This window comes from Schistocerca nitens, chromosome 4 (genome assembly GCF_023898315.1).
Source record: "Schistocerca nitens isolate TAMUIC-IGC-003100 chromosome 4, iqSchNite1.1, whole genome shotgun sequence".
NCBI classification, from domain to species: domain Eukaryota; kingdom Metazoa; phylum Arthropoda; class Insecta; order Orthoptera; family Acrididae; genus Schistocerca; species Schistocerca nitens.
The window spans coordinates 881,694,133-881,721,076 of record NC_064617.1 but is presented as its reverse complement, the minus strand read 5'-3'; the positions used below and the strand labels follow the sequence as shown (position 1 = coordinate 881,721,076).

At 43.6% G+C, this 26,944-nt stretch overlaps 1 protein-coding gene across 1 annotated transcript in view; it reads right to left on the bottom strand.

Annotated features, from left to right (window-relative positions):
- Positions 1–26,944, bottom strand: part of LOC126252640 (cGMP-specific 3',5'-cyclic phosphodiesterase) — a gene marked incomplete at its 3' end in the record, with an annotated part of 583,236 nt that overhangs the window by 341,334 nt on the left and 214,958 nt on the right. Inside the window, exons 4-5 of the mRNA XM_049953543.1 lie at positions 24,481–24,639; positions 8,395–8,484 (exon numbers count right to left, since the gene is read on the bottom strand). Coding sequence (XP_049809500.1) covers positions 8,395–8,484; positions 24,481–24,639 — 249 coding nt within the window. The remainder of the gene's footprint in view (positions 1–8,394; positions 8,485–24,480; positions 24,640–26,944) is intronic.

The following is a 26,944-nucleotide window of genomic DNA, read 5'->3' as shown; positions in this document are numbered from 1 at the left end:
AGTAATGTTTGGTTTGATGCGGGTAGTACTGACGTTGTATCAGAGTAACACAGTTTGCCGGCATCTATTGCTTGGTGAGCCGTTTGTAGTTAAATTGCTCACACATACTGTTTGAGTGAACCGCTGTGTGATTTCACCGCTGGGGGCTCCCTTTCAAAGTGCGGGGGATAATCAAAGAGTACAAAGGCGTTCGGCCACGGCGGATTACAGCCAGTGGCGAACGCCAGGCGTTACCTGTTGCTCAGAGCAATAGCGAGAGCTCGCCGAACGGTACTCACCTGCAGCGAGATAAGCAAAACACAGCGAGACGCTAAATACCGATACGGAAATAACACCAGTCGTCTTCGTGGTTGTGGTTCATGTCCACGAAGGACGATAATGTGGTTAGTAGGAGAACACCTAAATACCCGAACATGTAGTCGTGTGGATGTTTACGGAAGGAAGCAGTCGAGTAAAGCCGCGTTTTGTTCTTTGATGAGTCGCGTTTTTGTATTCACCCTGTCAATTATTGAGTAAAAGAAAGAGCGCCAAACTGAATACATCCCTCAGTGTTCAGACCGAGTGACAACATTCTTTGACAGATAAGACAGACTGACCTTTTATCACGTAGTGCCTATCACGGAATTTTTCTTTTTACGGGAGTCTATGCGCTACTCACACAACTAAGCGGATGTACGAAGTGCTACAAACGGAGGGCGTTCGTATCAAATCGAAAATTCAACAGAGGAAATATAGAATTATGAGACAGAATGGCTGGCACGATGTGGACACATATGTAAAAGTAGAAAGAAAATCATCCTAGCTTTCGGAAGTGTAAGTTCCTTCCTCACGGAGGAAAGAGGGAGAGGTCACTGATTGTTGGAAGGGAAGAGCAGGGCATTCGGATGCATGATAACAAGGATCTGCATGTTCTGCAGAGGAGGGGTAGCAAAGATGAAGCAGGAGGCGTCACAGACAGCAGGAGGTCAAATATAGTACATTGCGCCAGGTTCAGTCCAGGGGTGATAGAAGGAGAGAGTGAGATGTGAAGACCGATTAACGAGGAAGAGCAATGAATTGAGGAATGAATAGTGCTATCTATATTATTAAACAGCTAAAATTCACCCAATTCCAATTACAGATTGTCTGTCTAATGATTCTCAGAGTCAAAAAAATATATGATTTTCCATTTTTTCATACATTTACTGACCGAATTAAAAAATTTGAGATTCTGTAATAATACGCTCACTAAGAGATGTTAATATGATATTAAGTTAGAGGTTTAACATAATATGCCAGGTATTAAGGTTAGAAAGTTGTACATGTCTTGAGGCAGGGGGTAGCTCATGGCGCGCAAATTACCCACACTATATTCATACAGTATTTGAGAATGAGAGCCCTTTGCGACTTGCAATGAATTTTGCACATAATTTCGAAACTTTTCCTCGCTGAAACCCCCACAAATAATCCAAAGAAAAAAGTTTAATGCTTGCTACACTTTCGCTGTCCATGCAGTAAAGCCTTGGCATCAGACATGAAGTTTAAATTTATTAGGCCCTACTCCTTTACTATCTACTCTAATCGGAGCACAATCTTCAAACAATATCAATATACAGGTTGGCCCATTGATAGTGACCGGGCCAAATATCTCACGAAATAAGCGTCAAACGAAAAACTACAAAGAACGAAACTTGTCACTCGAGGCAGCTGCACGTTACACACAGCCATGCCGTTTCGTCGTAGGAGATACATCAGGAAGAGCAGAATGCCTGTTTACAAGACTGTTGATACTTTGAATATTACTCCAAAAGGAACTGGACAGCATGAATTATTACAAGGACCAATTACTTTTGTAGGATGCAGGATTAATTTTTCTTGCACTACTAATGAGATTGTGAGTGGTAATTCTTGGTTAACGATTGCTGTACTACGAGGAGGAGATTCACCTTTGGGAGGACTTGAGAGTTACAATGAGAGAGATATAATATCTTTTCGTACATTTGCTACGGTGTTATATCAAATAAGGATTATGGAACATCTGTTGTTACTACAGACAAACCTTTCTTACTCTACACCAAGAACAGAAGAAAGATTTATGCAAATGAGAGGGTTAATGTATGGTGTAAAATAAGTGGTGATTTAGAAGGTGTAATTGATGTACAAGGAGATGTTATTGTATATTATCATGTTTAATAAAGAACCTTATTCTCATAAATAATTTAATCAGCTACTGAAGCATCTGTCTCTTCTAATTGAAACGGACTTAGCCGCTGTTGCTACGCCGCGCAGGATCGCGCTCTAGTTTTAACAGAGCGCGATCTGCTGGAAAGTCTTCTTCCGGTGCGGCGACGCCCTTCCGGCGTGCGCTGATTGGCTGGCTGCGCTCTTGTCAGCACCCACATCCGCTGGGGGCCCAGTCAAGCTCGTGAGGCAACAGCATGTTCATTTCACTCGAGGCAGCTGCACGTTACACACAGCCATGCCGTTTCGTCGTAGGAGATACATCAGGAAGAGCAGAATGCCTGTTTACAGTTGGTGCTGTGGTTGGCCCGCTAGATGGCGCTGCCATAGGTCAAACAGATATCAACTGCGTTTTTTTAAATAGGAACCCCCATTTTTAATACATATTCGTGTAGTACGTAAAGAAACATGAATGTTTTAGTTGGACCACTTTTTTCGTTTTGTGATAGATGACGCTGTAATAGTCACAAACATATGGCTCACAATTTTAGACGAACAGTTGGTAACAGGTAGGTTATTTAAATTAAAATACAGAACGTAGGTACGTTTGAACATTTTATTTCGGCTGTTCCAATGTGATACATGTACCTTTGTGAACTTTTCATTTCTGAGAACGCATGCTGTTACAGCGTGATTACCTGTAAATACCACATTAATGCAATAAGTGCTCAATATGATGTCCGTCAACCTCAATGCATTTGGCATCACGTGTAACGACATTCCTCTCAACAGCGAGTAGTTCGCCTTCCGTAATGTTCGCACATGCATTGACAATGCGCTGACGCATGTTGTCAGGCGTTGTCGGTGGATCACGATAGCAAATATCCTTCAAGTTTCCCCTCAGAAAGAAGTCCGGGGACGTCAGATCCGGTGAACCTGTGGGCCATGGTATGGTGCTTCGACGACCAATCCACCTGTCATGAAATATACTATTCAATACCGCTTCAACCGCAAGCGAGCTATGTGCAGGACATCTATAATGTTGAAAGTACATCGCCATTCTGTCATGCAGTGAAACATCTTGTAGTAACATCGGTAGATCATTACGTAGGAAATCAGCATACAGTGAACCATTTGGATTGCCATCGATAAAACGGGGGTCAATTATCCTTCCTCCCATAATGCCGCACCATACATTAACCCGCCAAGGTCGCTGATGTTCCACTTGTCGCAGCCACCGTGGATTTTCCGTTGCCCAGTAGTGCATATATTGCCGGTTTACGTTAGCGCTGTTGGTGAATGACGCTTGGTCGCTAAACAGAACGCGTGCAAAAAATCTGTCATCGTCCCGTAATTTCTCTTGTGCCCAGTGGCAGAACTGTAGACGACATTCAAAGTCGTCGCCATGCAATTCCTGGTGCATAGAAACATGGTACGGGTGCAATCGATGTTGATGTAGCATTCTCAACACCGACGTTTTTGATATTCCCGATTCTCGCGCAATTTGTCTGCTACTGATGCGCGATAGCAAATAAAACACCTACTTGGGCATCATCATTTGTTGCAGGTCGTGGTTGACGTTTCACATGTGGCTGAACACTTACTGTTTCCTTAAATAACGTAACGGTCCGGACACTTGGATGATGTCGTCCAGGATACCGAGCAGCATGCATAGAACACTCTCGTTGGGCATTTTGATCACAATAGCCATACATCAACACGATATTGACCTTTTCCGCAATTGGTAAACCGTCCATTTTAACATGGGTAATGTATCACGAAGCAAATACCGTCCGCACTGGCGGAATGTTACGTGATACCACGTACTCACACGTTTGTGACTGTTACAGCGCCATCTACCACAAAGCGAAAAAAGTGGTCCAACTAAAATATTCATATTTCTTTACGTACTACACGAATATGTAATAAAAAATGCAGGTTACTATTTAAAAAAACGCAGTTGATATCCGTTTGACCTATGGCAGCGCCATCTAGCGGGCCAACCATAGCGCCATCTGGTTTCGCCCTTCAAGCTAGACGAGTTTCGTTGTTTGTAGATTTTTCGTTCGATGCTTATTTCGTGAGATATTTGGCCTGGTCACTATCAGTGGTCCACCCTGTGTACAACTGAATGCATCTGCACAACTACATTGAGGGGAAGAAAATCCCATCACAAGGCAAGAGTTCTGTGAGATAAACGAAAGTTGGCAGGCGTATTTCTACATCTGAAAGCTGACGTCCATTCAAATTTCATGCCAGTCTCATTAGAGTGGGGCTAGGAGCACCGCTATGACAATAAAAATCAAGTTTGCTTTAAATACGTGCTGTAGCGGTCGTAAGCGTTAGTTACCTTTGAGAATGGACATTGTGAGTTGATGTTAGTTAAGATGCCTTTGAGACGACGAAGATGCCGTTATCAACTGCTCACTGAGCTTGAACGACGTCATGTAGCAGGCCTGCGAGAAGCTGGATGTTCCTCCCGCGACACTGCATAAAGACTTGGCAGGAATGTAGCCGCTGCCAATGGTTGCTGCCTCCGGACGGCCACGTGGCACTACCGAGAGGGAAGACCATCGTATTCGGCGCATAGCTCTGACTCATCGTACTGCATCTGCAGCAGCAGGTTGAGCAGCAGTTGGCTGCACAGTGACACGACGAACTGTTACAAATCGGTTACTTTTAAGGACAGTTCAGAGCCAGACGCCCTCTTGGACGCATTCCATTGACCCGAAAACATCACCGTTTGCGACTTCAGTAGTGTCAAGCGAGAGCTAATTGGAGGGTGGAATGGAGGTCTGTTGCTTTTTCTAGTGAAAGCCGCTTCTATCTCGGTGCCATTGATGGCCGTGTGGTGCTTATGAGGATGATAGCTGAGCGTCTGCAACCAACCTGTTTGCGTCCTAGACACGCTGGACCTACAACTGGAGTTATGATCTAGGGTGCAATTTCGTATGGTAGCAGGAGCAATCTCGTGGTTATCCCACACACTCTGACTGCAAATCTGTACGTCAATCTCGTGATGCGACCTGTTGTCCTGCCACTCATGAACAGCATTCCAAGGGGTGTTTTCCAACAGGATAACGCTCGCTTCGATATCGCTGTTGTAACCCAACATGCTCTACAGTGTGACGATATATTATTGCCTTGACCAGCTTGATCACCAGACCTGCCTCTATTCGAGCAAACATGGGACATAATCAGACGAAAACTCCCACGTCATTCACAAGCGGCATTAACCGTCCCTATATTGACTGACCAAGTGCCAAAGGAATGGAACTCCATCCCACAAACTGACATCTGGCACCTGTACTACACAGTGCATGCTTGCATTCAACAATGTGGGAGTTAATACGGTTATTAATGTAGCAGCGGTTCACATTTGCAGTGGCTTATCTCGTGCTTACATTAACCAGTGATCTTTCGATGTTAATCACTTAAATACACTACTGGCCATTAAAATTGCTACACCAATGCCGATGATAAACGGGTATTCATTGGACAAATATATTATACTAGAACTGACATGTGTTTACATTTTCAGGCAATTTGTGTGCATACATCCTGAGAAATTAGTACCCAGAACAACCACCTCTGGCCGTAATAACAGCCTTGATACGCCTGGGCATTGAGTCAGAGCTTCGATGGCGTGTACAGCTACAGCTGCCCATGCAGCTTCAACACGATAATACAGTTCATCAAGAGTCGTGGCTAGCCAGTTGCTCGGCCACCATTGACCAGACGTTTTCAGTTGGTGAGAGATCTGGAGAATGTGCTGGCCAGGGCAGCAGTCGAACATTTTCTGTATCCAGAAAGGTCCGTACAGGACCTGCAACATGCGGACGTGCATTATCCTGCTGAAATGTACGGTTACGCAGGGATCGAATGAAGGGTAGAGCCACGGGTCGTAACACATCTGAAATGTAACGTCCACTGTTCAAAGTGCCGTCAATGCGAACAAGAGGTGACCGAGACGTATAACCAATGGCACCCCATACCATCATGCAGGGTGATAGGCCAGTATGGCGATGACGAATATACGCTTCCAATGTGCGTTCACCGCGATGTCGCCAAACACGGATGCGACCATCATGATGCTGTAAACAAAACCTGGATTCATCCGAAAAAATGACGTTTTGCCATTCGTACACCCAGGTTCGTCGTTGAGTACTCCATCGGAGGCGCTCCTGTCTGTGATGCAGCGTCAAAGGTAACCGCAGCCATGGTTTCGGAGATGATAGTCCATGCTGCTGCAAACGTCGTCGAACTGTTCGTGCAGACGGTTGTTGTGTTGCAAACGTCCCCGTCTGTTGACTCAGGGATCGAGACGTGGCTGCACGATCCGTTACAGCCATGCGGATAAGATGCCTGTCATCTCGACTGCTAGTGATACGAGGCCGTTGGGATCCAGCACGGCGTTCCGTATTACCCTCCTGAACCCACCGATTCCATATTCTGCAACAGTCATAGGATCTCGACCAACGCGAGCAGCAATGTCGCGATACGATAAACCGCAATCGCGATAGGCTACAAGCCGAGCTTTATCAAAGTCGGAAACGTGATGGTACGCATTTCTCCTCCTTACACGAGGCATCATAACAACGATTCACCTGGTCAACTGCTATTTGTGTATGAGAAATCGGGTGGAAACTTTCCTCATGTCAGCACGTTGTTGGTGTCGCCACCGGCGCCAACCTTGTGTGAATGGTCTGAAAAGCTAATCATTTGCATATCACAGCATCTTCTTCCTGTCGGCTAAATTTCGCGTCTGTAGCACATCATCTTCGTGTTGTAGCAATTTTAATGACCAGTAGTGTATATCACCTAGACAAATTTATTCCCGAAATTTCGTTACACTACATTAATAATTTTTAGAGTTGCCATTTTTTTCCGTCTGCTTATGTTGCCGAAATTTCATTACTCTACATTAATTATTTCTTGGTGTTGGGGTTTTTTCCGTCAGTGTATATCATTGTGCGACTCATAGTTTAGGATATGTGACATCATAAACACTGGGCCCGAAAAGACATGATTTTGATTAAGACGGAGCGCAGTTTACCGAGACTATGGTGCATGGAGGCTTAATTAATATATAATGCAAATAATTTTTGTTTTTTGCTTTAGTAGCTGTCTGTCCGATTACGAAGTCTCGTAAACGGTTGGCCCTGACTAGTATTATTACGCTATCTGACTGCATAGAACAACAACAAAGAATGAAATGGAAATTTTCATTAACACAATTAATTAATTAAGTCCCCAGCAACTATAAAACCTACGAAACCAAAGCACAAGTATAACTGTTCTGTGTGTGGAAGTATGACTCAACGTACGCATCTGGCACGTTTCTTCTTCAACAACACAAGAAATTTTAAATACCATTTATACTGAATTAATTAAAGGAAATAGAAATACCATAATTACTCAAGAAAACCAGGATTACACTCTAATACAAGAACACAAGCCAGATGCTTTGTTGACTGAACCTGTAATGAAGCATTATTTACGACATTAAATAATGAAAAATAAATCAAGTTTCGTTACCTTCATATATTGACCAAAATCACACTAATCATTACAATATATCTCCACACCGACTCGCTATTACCACATCTCAACAAGAACTTTTCAGTATCACATCTCAGCAAGCACTCCCTACTAGCACATCTCAACAAACACTCTCTGCTACGAGTTCTTAACAAGCACTGACTACTACGAGTTCTCAACAACCACTGCCAGTGGAGGCGGCGGAACAATACTCTCTAGCGCGATCTCTGGCGCTGTGGCTCAGTGTAGCCACCTTTCAATGGTCATCCACTGTTTGATAATAAGAGCGCTTTGCGACTTCCAACAAAGTGTAAATATAATGTGAAACTATTAAAACTGAGACAGTTTGTGTTTTAGATCTTCAACCTTAAATTTTTTACATGCTTATCGCCAAAATTGTATTACATTAACTCGATTGTAAAGTAATGAGATGTTTCAAGCTGTTTTATGCACTGGAGTTCCATTTTTATCGAATCTGAGGCGGAGGTTCAGTGGTTAGACTTAGGGACACACACAGCCTGGATTGCCTGGGGAAGGGTCACAGCACTTTGAAAGCGACGGCCATTAAAACAGGAGCTTCAGCAGACGTGGTTTGCATGAGATTAATTTACATGAAGCTGGGTGGTAAAGAGAGAAAGGGGAGGGGAGATTTCACTTGCAGATCAGATCGGATGAGATCAGGCGAGTCCTCACCTGGTTTCTGCGGAACTCCAGCACGGACATCTCGAACAGCTGCGCATTCTGGATGCCGATGCCGCAGAAGGTGAGGTAGCGCTGGAACACCTGCAAAACACGAAAACGCGGTGCGTGACGCACTGGTTCTGCTGTCTGTACAGTACGGGGGAAAGATATTAGGTAGAGAAGAAAACATTGATATTATTTCTTAGATTATCGGTGTGATTTATCCTCGTATCTTTTCCAACAAAAAAACAGGTGAATTAAAAGTAAAGGGCATAAATATAAGTACTATAGTAAAAAGAGTGTGGAAGGTTGTAGAGATATCTCAACACACAAATTAATAATCCATCATCATCATTATCGCCAGCCGTTTGACGACTAATACAAAGAAAAGACTTAAAAAATGGTTCAAATAGCTCTGAGTACTATGGGACTTAACATCTGAGGTCATCAGTCCCCTAGAACTTAGAACTACTTAAACCTAACTTAACCTAAGGACAGGCCACACATCAATGCCCGAGGCAGGATTCGAACCTGCGACCGTAGCGGTCACGCAGTACCCGACTGAAGCGTCTAGAACCGCTCGGTCACACCGGCCGGCTAAAGACTTCCTATACGCTTTTCCATTCATTACAATAGATTTATAGTCTAAATCTTGTATGTTTCCAGAAGTCGTTTACCACCTGATTTGTCGTCTTTCTCATATTCTCATGTAAAGTACATGTTCCTATTATATCACTGACAAGGCAAACTCCCCATCGCACCCCACCCCTCCACCCTCCCCTTGAGATGTAGACGCAGCGGTAAGATGGCCCAGTGGATAGCCCGTCAAAAACTGAGTAGAGATCAAGCATGAAAACAGGAAGAAGGTGAACTGAACTGTGAAAAAAGCAAAATAAAAACCGTGAACGGTCCAAGCTTAACAAGTGCAATATTGAGCGCAGATGAACAGCCGTGGCGTCGTAGTTAAGTGGTTAGCGTGTAGGACTGCCAAGTGGGCCAACCGAGTTAGATATCCCTCCTGTCATTTATTTTTATTTCAGGACATTGTGAACTGTCCGTCCTGTCATTCAAATTGAAAGGTCTCTGTTGGATTCCTTTCATGTTAATTTCTTAAATCTGTTGTCATTTACGGCTTAAATTCATCTTCTAAATTTACTGTGGTGTTTCTGACTCTATCTGGGAGGAGACTGAGCAGTGGAACGCATTACTTTTACACATAAACAAGTACGATCTGTCACACTAATACACTTTAAAACACAGTTTATATGTAATTCATGTCAGTCTCATACGGAACCTACATCCGCTTCCTTTTATATACTGTATATGATAAGATACTGTCATCCCCCTTCCCTTCTGTGTGAAAGGATGAATGAGCAAATGTATTTCTAGTTGCATGCTTGATGGTAGCAGACAAGCCTGTCTGCTAGAGAACAGTAGGACCAACGTCAGAACAGGTAACTACGCTTTCTAAAAGCAAAGAGGTTTCTATTCTTGGTATGGTCCTGTCCGTCCCTTGTCATGTTGGTATAGGAAGGTGCAATGGATTTCTTAAGTTCAGCCTAACTGAAAATTTAATCACCTTCATTTCAGGTTTAGATCTAAAATATCTAATGTTATCTTAAATTGCAACACAGCGTAATTCGAGTGTGAAGTTCAGAATATCTTCCAGTAGTTGCTTTGTTACTACTTTGTGAGTAAAGTGGAACCACATGTTGATGATCCTCAACTCTAACTAAGATCATTAATCTTAAATGCGAATGTGCGTGAGATTATAACGTCTCGTCTTGACAATATTTTTCAATATAGCAACTTTTCTTTATGTTCAACCCACGTGGGGTCTACTTTGTGAGACCAGTACCACGTGATTATACAGTTGTTTGACCCATCAGGTTAATAGTAAGACGATAGTAACCAGTTCGAGGTTTTTCTTTTGTAAATTGCGTTTCGATGTAATCTGTTTTAATTATCAAAATTATTCTGGAGTTACACTCTTTGTGTAAACCAAGTTGACCACGTGAAGCATGTGGTGCAATCATCAAAGTAGACCTCAGCTATTCTTTTCGGGAAGATTTCACAGAGAGTTAGTATGAATTTAGTATATCAGTGTGTGATAATTTATGACGGACAGGATTGCGCTACGAACGTAACTTCTTTGGGTGAAAATTGAATCGGTTGGTTGTGGTTAATTTCCTCTTGCATATGTTTCAACGTTCTTCGTGTGTTATTTTATGAATGCAGTGTTGTATGCAGTCTCCCAATCTTGGCTCCATATTTGATGTGTTCCGCAAGATTACAAACTCACATTTTCACAATCCTAAGTAAGGCACCAGTTTAGTTATGAATCAAGTTTAATATGCTGAAATTTTAACGGAACAATGATCAATGTTAAAATAAAAAAATTCTCAGTAATGCAAGGTTAACTTCCCCAGATAGCTCACAGCATTTAACCCGCTTTTATTGTCTTGAATATCAGCACCTCTTTCAGAACAACTTAATGCACCAACATTACAAAATCATTGTTCTCTTTCTGTAGTCTTGGGAGTTGTCATACTATACATTGGTTATGAATACGAGTCATGTGGTAAGAATACGTTATCGTCGCAAGTAAACGTGATAAATAGTGAGAGCAGGCGAGATACCACATATACATCTCACAGAAATCAAAACGGTTGTTCAAATGGCACTGAGCACTATGGGACTTAACATCTGAGGTCATCAGTCCTCTAGAACTTAGAATTATTTAAACCTAACTAACCTAAGGACATCACACACATCCATGCCCGAGGCAGGATTCGAACCTGCGACCGTAGCGGTCATTCTGTTCCAAAATGAAGCGGCTAGAACCGCTTGGCCACAACGGCCGGTTAGACGGTTGTGAACTGTGTTACAACAAATTAATTCAAGAGGCGACACTTCCAAACGGAACGCAACTCCAAAAACGTTAAAAACATATGTTTTGGCAGAGCACAGAGGAAACTGTTGCGTTCATTTTTTGTAGCTATTGTGATAACCGAATAGTTTTCATCACTTCCTTGGGAGTGATCACATTCAGATTCAGACACACACCATTATATGGCAAGGAGGTATATCTCACTCACTTACCAGGCGTACAAATTAGGTGCGTCTATAAGAGATTCCTGTCGCATGACACACGTACGAGAATTCGGTTGACTTGTCGCCTTGTCATCAAACGTTTGCCATTCCCGTTCGTAAACCACTTCCTTTCGGCTGCTTGTAGTGTAGTTGCGCAGAATCGACTGTCATTATAGGTCCGTAGCTTACACCTCTTTGTAGCAAACGGACGTTACACCACGACACAGGCACAAATTTGAATAAAGTGAACAGCGAGGGGAAAAAAAAGTTAATCTGATGGACATTTGAATTCTGCTCACCCGCTTGACAGTCCAAACCCTAAATACTTAGCCACGACGCTGTTGCTGTTTCTGGCTGCTCTGTATTGGAATTATTGTCCTTGGACCTTTCACTATTTCTATTTTGATTTTTTCCACAGTTCAGCACGCTTTCTTCCTGTTTTCACGTTTACGCTGAGTTCAGTTTTTGACAGGCTGTCCACTGGCCCTCTTACAACTAAATCTGAGAGGAGTGCGATGGGGAGGATCCCTTGTAAGTAACCGAAGCGTGAAGTAGGCAGCTGTGTTCTGTCCACCAATGAGAGATTGTCATGCGAAGCTGCATATTCTGTGTGCTTGGCAGGCGCTTCCTCAATAACCACTGCTCAAGTGAATTCAGAAACATTTAAGTCTTGTTCCACATATGTTGGCTCTCATTGCCAAGCCCTCTGATCTTCTGGATAGTCGTAGTAATACGTCTAAAGTATCTGTCGAAGGCCACCTCAGATGTGTTAAGAAATCTAATTTCCCTTACCAAATACGTTCATTGAACGTCCTCAAGAAACAGGTGAGTAGGAATTTGCCGAGCGCTGCTGAAACTGTTTTCATGCGTACCATTGTACTCTACAATGTACCAGGCATCCATCGCCTGAAAAACGTAACCGGTAGCGGAAATTTAAAGCATTTCTTAACAGAAAATGAGACAGTTTTTTTTAATAAACATATTACGTGAAGTGTTAACAGCTGTGGCAGAACAATGCGAAATATGCACACTGCCTGACAAAGAACGTGAAGCACCCAGAATGGAAATAAATGAAAGGAAAGGAAATGACATTACACAGGCGGACAGAGTAAGATGTTCCAGAATGAGATTTTCACTCTGCAGCGGAGTGTGCGCTGATATGAAACTTCCTGGCAGATTAAAACTGTGCGCGGGACCGAGAATCGAACTCGGGACCTTTGCCTTTCGCGGGGAAGTGCTCTACCAACTGAGCTACCCAAGCACGACTCAGGCGCCGTCCTCACAGCTTTACTTCTGCCAGTACCTCGCCTCCTACCTTCCAAACTTTACGGAAGCTCTCCTGCGAACCTTGTAGAACTAGTACTCCTGAAAGAAAGGATATTGCGGAGACATGGCTTATATAAGTTTCATATCAGCGCACACTCCGTTGCAGAGTGAAAATCTCATTCTGGAAACATCCCCCAGGCTGTGGCTAAGCCATGTCTCCGCAATATCCTTTCTTTCAGGAGTGCTAGTTCTGCAAGGTTGGCAGGAGAGCTTCTGTAAAGTTTGGGAGGTAGGCTCTGAGCACTATGGGACTGAACATCTATGGTCATCAGTCCCCTAGAACTTAGAACTACTTAAACCTAATTAACCTAAGGACATCACACAACACCCAGTCATCACGAGGCAGAGAAAATCCCTGACCCCGCCGGGAATCGAACCCGGGAACCCGGGCGCGGGAAGCGAGAACTCTACCGCACGACCGCGAGCTGCGGACTTGGGAGGTAGGAGGCGAGGAACTGGCAGAAGTAAAGCTGTGAGGACGGGGCGTGAGTCGTGCTTGGGTAGCTCAGTTGGTAGAGCACTTGCCCGTGAAAGGCAAAGATCCCGAGTTCGAGTCTCGGTCTGGCACACAGTTTTAATCTGCCACGAAGTTTCAGAGTAAGATGTTGTTCAGTGATTACAATATCGAGTCAAATCTACAAAGAAATTGGCAGTATGAGTCCACTTATCAGTATCCCGTCGCACACCCTCAGACCTGGACGCGTGCACTGTTCCGTTGGTAAGTGTCGTAAGGCCTTTGTATGCTCTCCTGAGGCAAGGAGGCTAACATATGTTGTAACTGGTCCTTGGTATCCTGGTATCCTGATTACTGGCACTGGGATGGAGTTTACACCCGAAATGGTCCCAAAAATGGATCTAATGCGTACAGACCTGGTAATACCTCAGCGTCAGGCAGACATTTCATGGACACATGTGTCACGTGTGGACGAGCATTGTCCTGCTGAAAAATGGCACCACTATACTGCCTCATAAGAGGTAACGCTTGAAGACGCCGGGTATCCGTGACATAGCGTGTGACGACGGTGGTTTGTCAGACGTTGCCAAGTGCCAATATGACTGACTGACTCCATGACACTACGGTCCTCTGAGGACCTCGCCCTCCTCAACCACAGATTTCCAATCGTCTCACAACGGGAGGCCGCCAATTGTGAAATCAGATTCGATTCATACTGCGCATAATAATAGCTCATGGCCAGAGGTGTAATGTGGCAAAGCACCAAGATGCACTTCTGAGCCGTTGTCGAGAAAATAGACAGTTAAAAGAAACCGTTGCGGTGAAATACTCTCTACGATTAACAGTTTTCTACAGCGTCGTGGCGCAGCGGTAAGCGCTCGGGTTCGTAATCCGAAAGGTCGCGGGATCGAATCTCGCGCTATGCATTTTTTTATTATTAGTTTTTTGTAATTCAAATATATATAAACTATTAATGAATTGCTTATGCATGTTGGTGAAGACGGATCGCTCTCCAATTGTACCGCCTCCATTTTTCCGTTTTTTTAACACGGTGTACCAAAGCTCTCCCGTCCGCACTGATGTTATAAGTTGCGCTAGGGACCGCATCTACCTTCTTTCGAAGTTAGCAGGCAACTACGCTGTTATGCGCAGGCTCGTTTCGGCCCATCCAACATCTGTCCTTCAAGTGTAACGAGCGAGTAACGGAGTTTATATTTCATACCTGCCGCAGCAAATTTGTGTTCGTGGGGTCTCTATTCTAATTCGAACGTTTGACTTACGCTACACGTATTCGTTTCGGAATACCGTTTCTACGTCTTCCGTTAACTATACGTGGTTAACATTATGAAGACAATTAATAACATTTGTGAAATACAACTTTGTTTGCGGAAAACATAATGATGTTCGAAGTCGCCAGTTTTCCACGACAATCGACTTTCTACAACTTATTATATGCATAATTGTTGCAACTGATTGCCAGGAATTTTATATATATATATATATATATATATATATATATATATATATATATATATATATATATATATATATATAAACAAATACTAAAAAAAATGTTGCATGGCGCGATATTCGATCCGGCGACCTTCGGATTACGAACCCGAGCGCTTACCGCTGCGCCACGACGCTGTAGAAAATTATTAATCGTAGAGAGTATTTCACCGCAACGGTTTCTTTTAACTGTCGATTTTCTCGACAACGGCTGAGAAGTGCATCTTGGTGCTTTGCCACATTACACCTCTGGCCATGAGCTTTTATTATGCGCAGTATGAATCGAATCTGAATTTCACAATTGGCGGCCTCCCCTTGTCAGTCTTCAGCACGACTGCGCCACCTACTCACTCCAACTGCTCTCAGGTCGGCTTCCACATCTTCCAGCCATCTCACACGTGGTCGTTCTGTCCTTCTATCACCAGGATGTCCCATCATCATCTTCTTCGGGAGCCTTTCTTCTGTCATACGCTGGACGTGTCTCAACCATCTTACCCTTCCCATTTTATGGAGGTTACCAAATTAGGTTCTTTGTACACAGTCCTTATTTCTTTATTAGTCCTACTTCTCCATATCTCACCTTGTTTTACAGGACCAAAAATCTTCCTCAGCACTTTCCTTCCCCATATATTTAGTTTCTTCTCCAAAGCCTCCGTCAGTACCCATGCCTTGCTGCCATACATAAGAACTTGTTTGATCACTGTTTTTCAGAGTGTCAACTTTAGTTTCCTGCTTAGGTTCTTACTTTTGAACATGGTGTACAGTGCTCTATACGATCTGTCGGCAGCCTTAATTCGGTTTGTTATATCTGCCTCCACTTTGTTTTCTGACGTTATTACTGATTCAAGATAAATAAAGCTATCTACTCTTTCAAAGTTGTACCCTTCTAACTGTAGATCATCTGTGCCAGTATAGTTAATCGTTTTACCTTGTATTCTCGCAAATCCTGAATGGAGCAGCCGTGCCTGTGAATTCTGGTATATTATCTCGTGTTTTCCTCAGCTAGTGGAATGTGGTGAGGCGTGGCAGCTGCAACCCTTCGGAAGTGGGTTGACAATGACGGAATTCCGAGAGGTTTACCAACAGAAATTTCTCACGTGCAGCGGTCGTGCGAGTAGACTGCTTTGAGTGCGTCTTAAGCCAGAGCGCTGCAAAAGCGCTTTTCGAAGTTGTGCTAGCCACGGGAGGTCCTGAGAGGTTTGAACCAGAGCCCATAGGTCGTCCGAAAGACGGATTCAGGAAAGCAGGGCCACTGCTACATTCTCATTAACAGTGTGGGAAGAGAGCTAGATCTGTACGGCCAGATATCTTCCCCCAAATCATAAGGCGAGGGCCGGTATTCCACCAATTTCGGCTTGGTTGATTTGGGGGAATGGTACCAAACAGCGAGGTTTTCGGTCCCTCAGTCCCATCGAATTAGGGAAGGATAGGGAAGCAAATCGGCCGCGTCCTTTCAAAGGAACCATCTTGGCATTTGCCTGAAGCGATCCAGGGAAACCAGGACGGCCGGACGCGGATCAACTTCGGCTTGTTAACAGAGAATACAACAAATGCTGGATGAGAAAATTCTGCAGGAGTTCCCTGCAGGCAGGAAGGGGCAACCCTTGCAATTTCCTCCCCTCATACAGTAATTTTGAACAGTGTGAGGGATTCAGTATAGTAAGGGTTCGTTTAGTGTGTGGAGTTGTCGACTTTTGGGCCAACGCACGGCGACTGTTCGCGTCTCATTCGCCGGAGAATTGCTGTTTGGTGTACGGCTGCAGTATGGAACGGCTTTACCACTTTTCGAGTAAGCGCCACATTTAGCGTTTGCGTCTCTCTTTGCATTGCATTTCTCAAAATTTACGAGTCTGTTTCGCAGCTTATGATTGCATTTTATCGTTTCTTATTTATCATACTGCTATGCGGACTTGATTTCGTCCAGTATATGCACGTTTTGTGAGTTGCCTCGATTCTGGAAAATGATCTGCATACCAACCATTGGTGACCTAGAAAAATCTAGAAATTGTGAGCATTTTGCTATTCACTATTTTTGATGAAAGTAACTGTGAATCAACTTTTTTTGGGTTATCAGTCTTCTGACTGGTTTGATGCGGCCTGCCACTAATACCTCTCCTGTGCCAACCTCTTCATCTCAGAGTGGCACTTGCAACCTACGTCCTCAATTATTTCTACATCTACATCTACATCTACATTTATACTCCGCAAGCCACCCAACCGTGTGTGGCGGAAGGCACTTTACGTGCCACTGTCATTACCTCCCTTTCCTGCTCCAGTCGCGTATGGTTCGCGGGAAGAACGACTGCCGGCAAGCCTCAGTGCGCGCTCGAATCTCTCTAATTTTACATTCGTAATCTCCTCGGGAGGTATAAGTAGGGGGAAGCAATATATTCGATACCTCATCCAGAAACGCACCCTCTCGAAACCTGGACAGCAAGCTATACCGCGATGCAGAGCGCCTCTCTTGCAGAGTCTGCCACTTGAGTTTCAAAAATTCAAATGGCTCTGAGCACTATGGGACTCAACTCACTTGAGTTTGCTAAACATCTCCGTAACGATATCATGCTTACCAAATAACCCTGTGCTGAAACGCGCCGCTCTTCTTTGGATCTTCTCTATCTCCTCCGTCAACCCGACCTGGTACGGCTCCCACACTGATGAGCAATACTCAAGTATAGGTCGAACGAGTGTTTTGCAAGCCACCTCCTTTGTTGATGGACTACGTTTTCTAAGGACTCTCCCAATGAATCTCAACCTGGCACCCGCCTTACCAACAATTAATGTTATATGATTGTTCTACTTCAAATAATTCCGCACGCATACTCCCAGATATTTTACAGAAGTAACTGCCACCAGTCTTTGTTCCGCTATCATATAATCATACAATAAAGGATCATACTTTCTATGTATTCGCAATACATTACATTTGTCTATGTTAAGGGTCAGTTGCCACTCCCTGCACCAACTGCTCATCTGCAGATCTTCCTGCATTTCGCTGCAGTTTTCTAATGCTGCAACTTCTCTGTATACTACAGATTTCCATCACTGCTTCTTCGATGTACAGATTGAACAGTAATGGGGAAAGAGTACATCCCTGTCTTACACCCATTTGCTGGATGTATTCCCATCTCTGCCTTCCTCTAAAGTTTTTGCCCCTCTACAGCTCCCTCTGGTACCATGGAAGTCATTCCCTGATGTATTAACAGATATCCTATCGTCCTGTCCCTTCTTCTTATCAGTGTTTTCCATATATTCCTTTCCTCTCCGATTCTGCGCAGAACCTCCTCATTCCTTACCTTACGAATCCACCCAGTTTTCAACATTCGCCTGTAGCACCATATCTCAAATGCTTCGATCACCTTCCGTTTCGCTTTTCCCACAGTCCACGTTTCACTGCCGTACAATGCTGTGCTGCAGACGTACATTCTCAGAAATTTTTTCCCCAAATGAAGGCCTATGTTTGATACCCGTACACTTCTCTTGGCCAGAAATACCCTTTTTGCCATGGCTAGTCTGCTTTTGATGTCCTCCTTGCTCCGTCCGTCGTTGGTTATTGTGCTGCCCACGTAGCTGAATTCCTTAACTTCATCTACTTCGTAACCATCAATCTTGATGCTAAGTTTGTCGCTGTTATCATTTCTGCTACTTTCCATTACTTTCCTCTCTTTGATTTACTCTTAATCCATATTCTTTACTAATCAGATTGTTCATTCCATTCAGCATATGATGTAATTCTTCTTCATTTTCATTCAGGATGGCAATGTCATCAGCAAATCGTGTCATCGATATCCTTTCGCCTTGAATTTTAATTCCTCTCCTCAATTTTTCTTTTATTTCCATCATTGCTTCTTCGATGCACAGATTGAACAGTAGGGGCGAAAGAGTATGTCCCTGTCTTACACCCATTTTAATCCGAGCAACCTTAGTTTAAATCATAGTGATTGACACCAAATAAATTAGTATATTTGCAAATAATTTTTTTAAGTCCATCGTTTCCTCCCACAACATTCTGATGATGTGATCCTAATAAAATATGACATCGTCAGTGGATTCTTGCTCACTGAATCACAGTCTCACTATGACGTTGTTTCCAATGTTATACAGATGGCATGACGAGAAACATCTTGTTTTCTTTTAATCTTGAAAGTTAGCTGGTTCTTTTTTAACTGTACAAATTTAATTATATTTTTATTTCGTTGGTAATGAAATTTCAGCTGTCTTAGCACTTATCTGTGTGAATATTTCTCAACTTAACAGCTGTGCGATTGTGTTGGATTTTATCTGAGCGTGGAATCGGTTGTTTCGTCTTTTGTTTGTTCAGTTCGCGAGTGCGGCAGCCAGCTTGCACAAAGGAATCTTGAACTGTAGTCGACTCGGCCACGTACCTACAACAACAGAGATAGCCACAACTTACCAGCCGTTAAGCCGTCAAAGTTCCCTCAGTCACTACCAGGTGTGACCTCAAGTCAAACACAATCACAATGACTCCCCCCCTCCCACCATACACAACGACTCCCCGCCCCCCTCCCCCTGCCGGCTGGGGTGGCCGAGCGGTTCTAGGCGCTACAGTCTGGAACCGCGCGACCGCTACGGTCGCAGGTTCGAATCCTGCCTCGGGCATGGATGTGTGTGATGTCCTTAGGTTAGTTAGGTTTAAGTAGTTCTAAGTTCTAGGGGACTGATGACCACAGCAGTTAAGTCCCACAGTGCTCAGAGCCATTTGCACCATTTGAACCCCCTCCCCACCATAAAGACAGGGGTAACACCGCTGTGCGTCTTCAAAAGATTCTAAGTATGGGAGCCCTCACCAGGTCGCCGCGGGATGGGATAGTATGTTGCAGAGAGACCGTTACTTGTTTTCCGGTGGCTGCAGCACAGCTGAAGAGGTTACGATGTGCTTGGGATGGGCAGTACGACGATCCTTCCTCGTACTGGTCGCACCTTGTCGATCGGAACTGTAACGAACATTAGGGCTGCCTTCAAGTTCACACGTAGTCCAACACCAGACAACTATCACATCCAAATCCCCGACAAATCTGTATTTTGCACCTTGCGACCAGCCGGCAAAATGGAGGCCCACAATCGGGGCCCTTCAGACTCTTTCACGTTCTGATAACGTTGTCTCATACGAGTGCGCGGGATCTCAGTGATCACTCAACGTATGACGCTGCTCATGTCCATATATACCGAACCAGACCAGGTAACAACTCTAAATTAGAACAACGCTAATGCACTCTGCTCGCGGTTGTACCTGTCATAGATTGCAACGCTTATCATTTACATACCCACCGACGATGTGCGCCCTTACGTCCGACTGTACCTTCCAGGTGCTTCACAGTTTTCTCAGGCGGTGTATAAAATTAATAGTCGCAGGTGTTACCGGTGTTAATGGAGACTCCAGGTAACAACAGAATCAGGCGAAAACAAAACTGATAAAACTCATTTGACTTTCCACATAAAGGGGATAGCCCACTACTTGTTCATCTGAAAGCGCCAAGAGATTGAGCGAGACACTAAAAAAAAAAGTTAATTGGCTTCCCTATCACGACAGCGCTCTGCAGGAATGCAGCGTTCGTCACAGGTTGTTTTTGGTCGAAAACGAACGGAAAATGATTACACACTCTCCATGATAACTATTTTGTAGTTATGCGTCTCTTTCTGTTCGCTGGTGCGACAAGGTCCCGTAAAGGGGAGCGTTTGCAGCGAATAGGAGAGGTGAAAGGGAAACTGACAAGTGTGTGGTCTACAGTTTACGGAAACAAGCTCTGCTGCCTAACTGGCGCGTTCGCAAAGACGACAGTTGCTAATTCGACTCATAACGAAGGTCTATACTGAGAGGTCAAGTGCTCACGAGCCATTTTGAGACTTTATATGGCTGCATCGCAGAGTTCACCGCCTGCCAAAATGTTTGTGTTGTCGGATATACTGAAATGGGACGTCGTGTTGGTGGCGAACTTTTAGAAACACGTCTAAGGGCGCGGGACTGTCTGTAAAATATTTGTTGCATCTTCTCTTTGTAAGGTAATGATGTAAAATTTTTGGATAGCAGTTTCCACTAAACTTGGTGCATATGCCTGACTTGTTATAATGATGTTGAGATAGGACACATCTGACAGCCTTAGATGTCAGTGGTGTGTGTGAAATGCGCGATATGTGAAAGTAACCGGAAGCGATCTATATTAGTGTCGAGTACACACTTGTCAGTGTTGTTGGGGTGATTGTTGTCAGTAGGGTGAAATTAAACAACTAGAGGTGGGGTGGAATTAGGAAGGGGAGACGTGTAAAGCATAACCCTGGAATTCGTGGATCAGAAACGAAACTTGCTACATGTATGCATTACTGTGCAAAAAAGAAAAAAAAATAACAGCGGGGGCGAAGGTACCCCTAACCCCCCTAGGGAAGTGAGAGAGGGTTGCAAGGAATGCGGGTGACATGTAATATTGCTCTGGAACGCATGAATTTCAACCAGACTTACAAAATGGGTCAACGAAGGTGAAATCACGGATTTACTTCAAATTTTGTACACCTTTAGTAGGCCATTAAAACAAAATAATGTGCAAGTAGGAACGTGCAATACTGTGGCAGTTCCGAGAAAATTTCAAGAGACGTTTTACGCCTCCGTTTTGTAAGGCTGTATCTGTGCGAAGGTAGCGGACATCAAAAGTCGTTGCGGTTAAAGGGTTAGCAACCGCGTGTACTGAGAACGTCGATGGTTCGAATCTCACTTATACCTTTTTTTTAAATCTATATTTTTTCATCACTAGTCACATTATTTAATTTATATGACATTTGAGAGGTAATATAATGAAAAAAACCACGTGCATTTTCATGAAGCTGTCGTAAATTTAATATGTTATTTGACTATTTACTATTTGTAGTTATATTTTCAGGGACGAGGGACGGGCTTGGAAAGCACAAGTCAAACCTCGATAAATAACGATGCGAATGACGTTATTCACAACCAGTAATGCAGTAAGTCACAATGTCTAAGGCCACAAGAGTAATTTACGATTACTCGTTGGATGTGCTCTCGGTAACACACGTTGCAGGATGGTATTTGTCATACCGACATGATACTTCATGCAGATACTTCATGCAAATACACGTGTTGCTTTTTTCATTATATTACCTCTCAAATGACATATAAATTAAATAATATTACGAGTGAGAAAAAAAAAAGAATAATAATTAAGCTCGAGTATGAGTCGAACCGTTGCCTCATACACGTTCTACTTACATGGCTCGAACGCTAATCACTTGACCACCGTTAATTCTAACGTCCGGTAACTACGCACAGATACATGAGACGCGTAAAACTTCTCTTGCGATTTTCTCGCAATTGCCAGAGTAGTGCACCTCGCTACTTGCACGTTACGTTGTTTTAATGGCCTACTAAAGGTATACAAAGTTTGAAGTAAATTTGTGAACCCAACGTTGTAGCATCTCCTTGTTACTAAGTATATGATTTACTATTTAGAAAAAAATCTGCAGTAAGACATCTCTAGGAGACAGTGGAGATGAAAAGGAGGTCAAATTAAAAAAAAAAATGGAGTACCAAAACGCAAACGTTATCATTCAATCCACAAAATTCTTGGATGCTATGATTATTGGTGAAAATCGCAATGACAGCGCCCATAGCGTTCATCTACATCTCAATCTACGTGATTACTCTGCTATTCACAGTAAAATGGCTGGCAGAAGGTTCAATGATCCATCTTCAAGCTGTCTCTCTACCGAGCGGGAAAAATGACCACTTAAATTTTTCTGTGCGAGCCCTGATTTCTCTTATTTTATCGTGATGATCATTTCTCCCTATGTAGATGGGCGCCAACAGAATGTTTTCGCAATCGAAGAAGAAAACTAGCGATTGAAATTGCATGAGAAGATCCCGTCGCAACCTAAAACGCCTTTGTTTTAATGATTGCCACTCCAATTCACGTATCATATCTTTGGCACTATCTCCCCTACTTCGCGATAATACAAAACGAGCTGCCCTTCTCTGAACTTTTTCGATTTCATCCGTCAGTCCCACCTGATACGGATCCCACACCGCACAGCAATACTCCAGGATAGCCTGGACAAGCGTGGTGTAAGCAGTCTCTTTGGTAGATCTGTTGTACCTTCTAAGTGTTCTTCCAACGAACTGCAGTCTTTGGTTTGCTCTACCCACAACGTTATCTATGTTATCGTTCCAATTTAGGTTACTTGTAGTTGTAATCCCTAATATTTAGTTGAATTTACAGCCTTCAGATTTGTGTCACTTATCGCGTGATCGAAATTTAGCGGATTTCATTTAGTACTCATGTGAATAACTTCACACTTTTCTTTATTCAGGTTCAACTGCCATTTTTCGCACCATACAGATATTTGAATCATTTTGCAATTCGTTTTGGTCATGTGATGACTTTACAAGGCGGTAAATGACGGCGTCACCTGCAAACCATCTAAGAGGGCTGCTCAGATTGTCTCCTACGTCGTTAATATAGATCAGGGACAATAGAGGGCCTATAACACTTTCTTCGGGAACGCCGAATATTACTTCTGTTTTAATAAATGACTTTCCGTCTGCTACTATGAAATGTGCCTTTTTTGACAGGTAATCACTGTCCAGTCGCACAATTGAGGCGATTATCCATAGGCAAGCAGTTTAGTTAGAAGACGCGCGTGTGGGGTGTCGGGCGGGAAAGAGGAACGGCCTGTGACGGTTATGTGTGGAATGCATGAGGCAGTTCATGCCACATGTGATGTGTCCGTTATTGTTCATCTGGAGAAACATTGCGCGTAAGAGCCCTCTAACAGCAGTAGATGTGAGAATGCGGGTGGTAGGGTTGTACCTTGGAAAATTGTTTGGAACGCCTGATATTAATGTCATGTCGACCACCTTAGGTGCCGTTGGCTGCTTGGAAGGAACGAAGATTAGAGTTTAACATCCCGTCGACATGGAAGTCATTAGAAACGGAAGACACGATCAGAATGACTCAAGGATGGGATAGGAACTTGTCAGGCCTTGTCGAAGTTTAACATCCTGTCGACATGGAAGTCATTAGAAACGGAAGACACGATCATAATGACTCAAGGATGGGATAGGAACTTGTCAGGCCTTGTCGAAGTTTAACATCCTGTCGACATGGAAGTCATTAGAAACGGAAGACACGATCAGAATGACTCAAGGATGGGATAGGAACTTGTCAGGCCTCGTCAAAGTTTAACATCCCGTCGACATGGAAGTCATTAGAAACGGAAGACACGATCATAATGACTCAAGGATGGGATAGGAACTTGTCAGGCCTTGTCGAAGTTTAACATCCTGTCGACATGGAAGTCATTAGAAACGGAAGACACGATCAGAATGACTCAAGGATGGGATAGGAACTTGTCAGGCCTTGTCAAAGTTGAACATCCCGTCGACATGGAAGTCATTAGAAACGGAAGACACGATCAGAATGACTCAAGGATGAGATAGGAACTTGTCAGGCCTTGTCAAAGGCATCACCCCGGCATTTACCTGGAGCAATGTAAGAAAGTCACGCAAAACCTGAGTTCGGCTAGTGGGACACGGATTTGAACCGTCGGCCCTCCGAATACGAGTCCAGTGTAGTAACAGTTGCGCCACATCGCCCGCTTTGACTGTTTGGTAGTTGCTGTGCTATAGTGCGACGCTAGCGAATAAATGGTAGTGGCTCCAGGGTGATTACGGTGGAGGCTGTGGTGCTCACCTCAACGTCCCGCGGGGTGAACTCCTGGGTGCCGTTGGTCTTGTTGATGATCTGCGCGACGCCGATGACGTCACCCTCGTAGTTGCAGATGGGCATCGACAGGATGAGGTTCGTCTTGTAGCCCGTCCGCAGGTCGATCTCGCTGTTGAAGCGCGGGTCCTGCCGGCACGCAGAACCAAATGTGTCTATGGCGACAATCTGCAGCTGTCTTTTATGTCTAAAGTTAAAAGAGTCGCAGTTTGTTGTGTGCTCATATTGCTTCTCTTACCGACATCAGAAATACGCAACATGCAACTAACTGCCTAAGTGTTTCGGATCGTTTTTGTCATTGACGTTGGTTTCTAGGCACCGCTGTCAGGAAAGTTATGGCGGGTCGTTGTTGCAATCCATAACTCCAATCCTCACAGAAATTTTCTACAATAAGTGAAGAACAACAAAAGGGGGAGACGATATTTTACGCCCGGTTTTGTTGCCCTTCATGGCAAGCCATCTTGGTCTTACAAAAATGGTTCAAATGGCTCTGAGCACTATGGGACTTAACATCTGTGGTCATCAGTCCCCTAGAACTTAGAACTACTTAAACCTAACTAACCTAAGGACAACACACACATCCATGCCCGAGGCAGGATTCGAACCTGCGACCGTAGCGGTCACGCGGTTCGAAACTGAAGCGCCTAGAACCGCACGGCCACACCGGTCGGCTCTTGGTCTTACATTTCAGCAAGATAATGCCCGCCCGCACAGGGCGAGAGTTTTTCCTGCTCGCCTTCGTCCTTGCCAAATCAACCCTTGGCCACCAAGGCCGCCAGATCCCTCCCCAACTGAGAATATTTGGAGCATTATGGGCAGAGCCCTCCAATCTACATGGGATTTTGACCATCTAAAGCGCCAGTTGGACAGAACGTGGCACCATATCCCTCAGGAGGACATCCAACATCTCTACCTGTTAACGCCAAGCCTAATAACTGCTTGTATAAGGGACAGAGGTGGGCCAACGCGTTATTGACTTTCTCAATAAGTGAAGCTTTTTCCCTTGAATAACCCGTCCAATTTTTATGAAACTAATCATCTGTTTCCAGAATGAGATTTTCACTCTTCAGCGGAGTGTGTGCTGATATGAAACTTCATGGCAGATTAAAACTGTGTGCCGGACCGAGACTCGAACTCGAGTCTCGGTCCGGCACACAGTTTTAATCTGCCAGGAAGTTTCTTAATCATCTGTTTGTTTGTACATGTATGGTACATCACGTCTGCCGGTTTCCGTCCCATTCGGATAATTCTTCATGCTGCGTCTTGTTTTTAATGTATTTTCTCAAACAAAAGTCACTGCCATTAGCTACAAGCCCATTATGTGTGACTGATTACAGTATTTCCACATGTTCCACGATGTGGAAGTGGACCAGTTATCAGAAAAGCAGTTTGCTCTGACTTCAATTCTACACAAATCATGAATTATATGTACTATTACAGCATTTGGAATCATAGGTGAATAAATGTAAAAACTAAGAAATTTTTCATAAATACCTCGGTATAAATATTAGGATATTCTAGCCCACACTATCAACATCAGGTGCGTATACCTCAAAAATCTCCATACACTTAAAGTACCTGCGTTTCACGGTAGTACCCGCATCTTTTCTGAACCGTTGGCGTGTTCTGTATAAGAACTATGAACTAAGTAACGTAAACTCATTTCCTTAATGTAAGTAATATATCACGATGGACGCATATTTACAGTTTCTGCAATATTTAACAATTAATTTAGATCTTCTACACCTAAACTATGAAACAACTAATGTATGCCCTTAATTATAAATCATGCCATTTGTGTTGTAGATTATACGTACGTAGAGATCCGGACAGCCACATGCTTACATTTTCGTGCAGCCTTACCTTTTGGCGCCGGGGAACAGTAGTTACAGTAGTTAAAACTACTCACGTGACGTAGGCAGTCGGGGGGGTATTTGGCCTTCGATATCAAACGACAATTTATCCAGACAGAGGATAAATACTGGACATACAATAAACATAAATTGATGATATAATACGGGAACATACAAATAAAAGTTTAATCAAAGCTTTTTAAACCCGTTATTGATTGATATAACTGCAGAATATCGAAAAAGCTTCAAAAATATGTTTGCTTAATTTAGAGGAAAAGATGGCGGAAAAATGCGGGGTGTTTCAAGAAGAATATATATATATATTTCGAATGCATATATTTATAAAACCTTAAGACATACGAATATGAAACTTCACACACATATTTAAGAACCTCTCAAGTCCAAATTACAGCTGTTCAATATGTCCTCCATCAGCGACACGAACGATGTCACATCGATACTCAAATTCCTCCCATACTCGGGCAAGCATATCCTTCGTCACTGGTGTTATAGCATTACGGATCCGGTTCTTCAACTCTTTCAGGTTCTGTGGGAGTGGTCGTACATAAACGTTGTCTTTA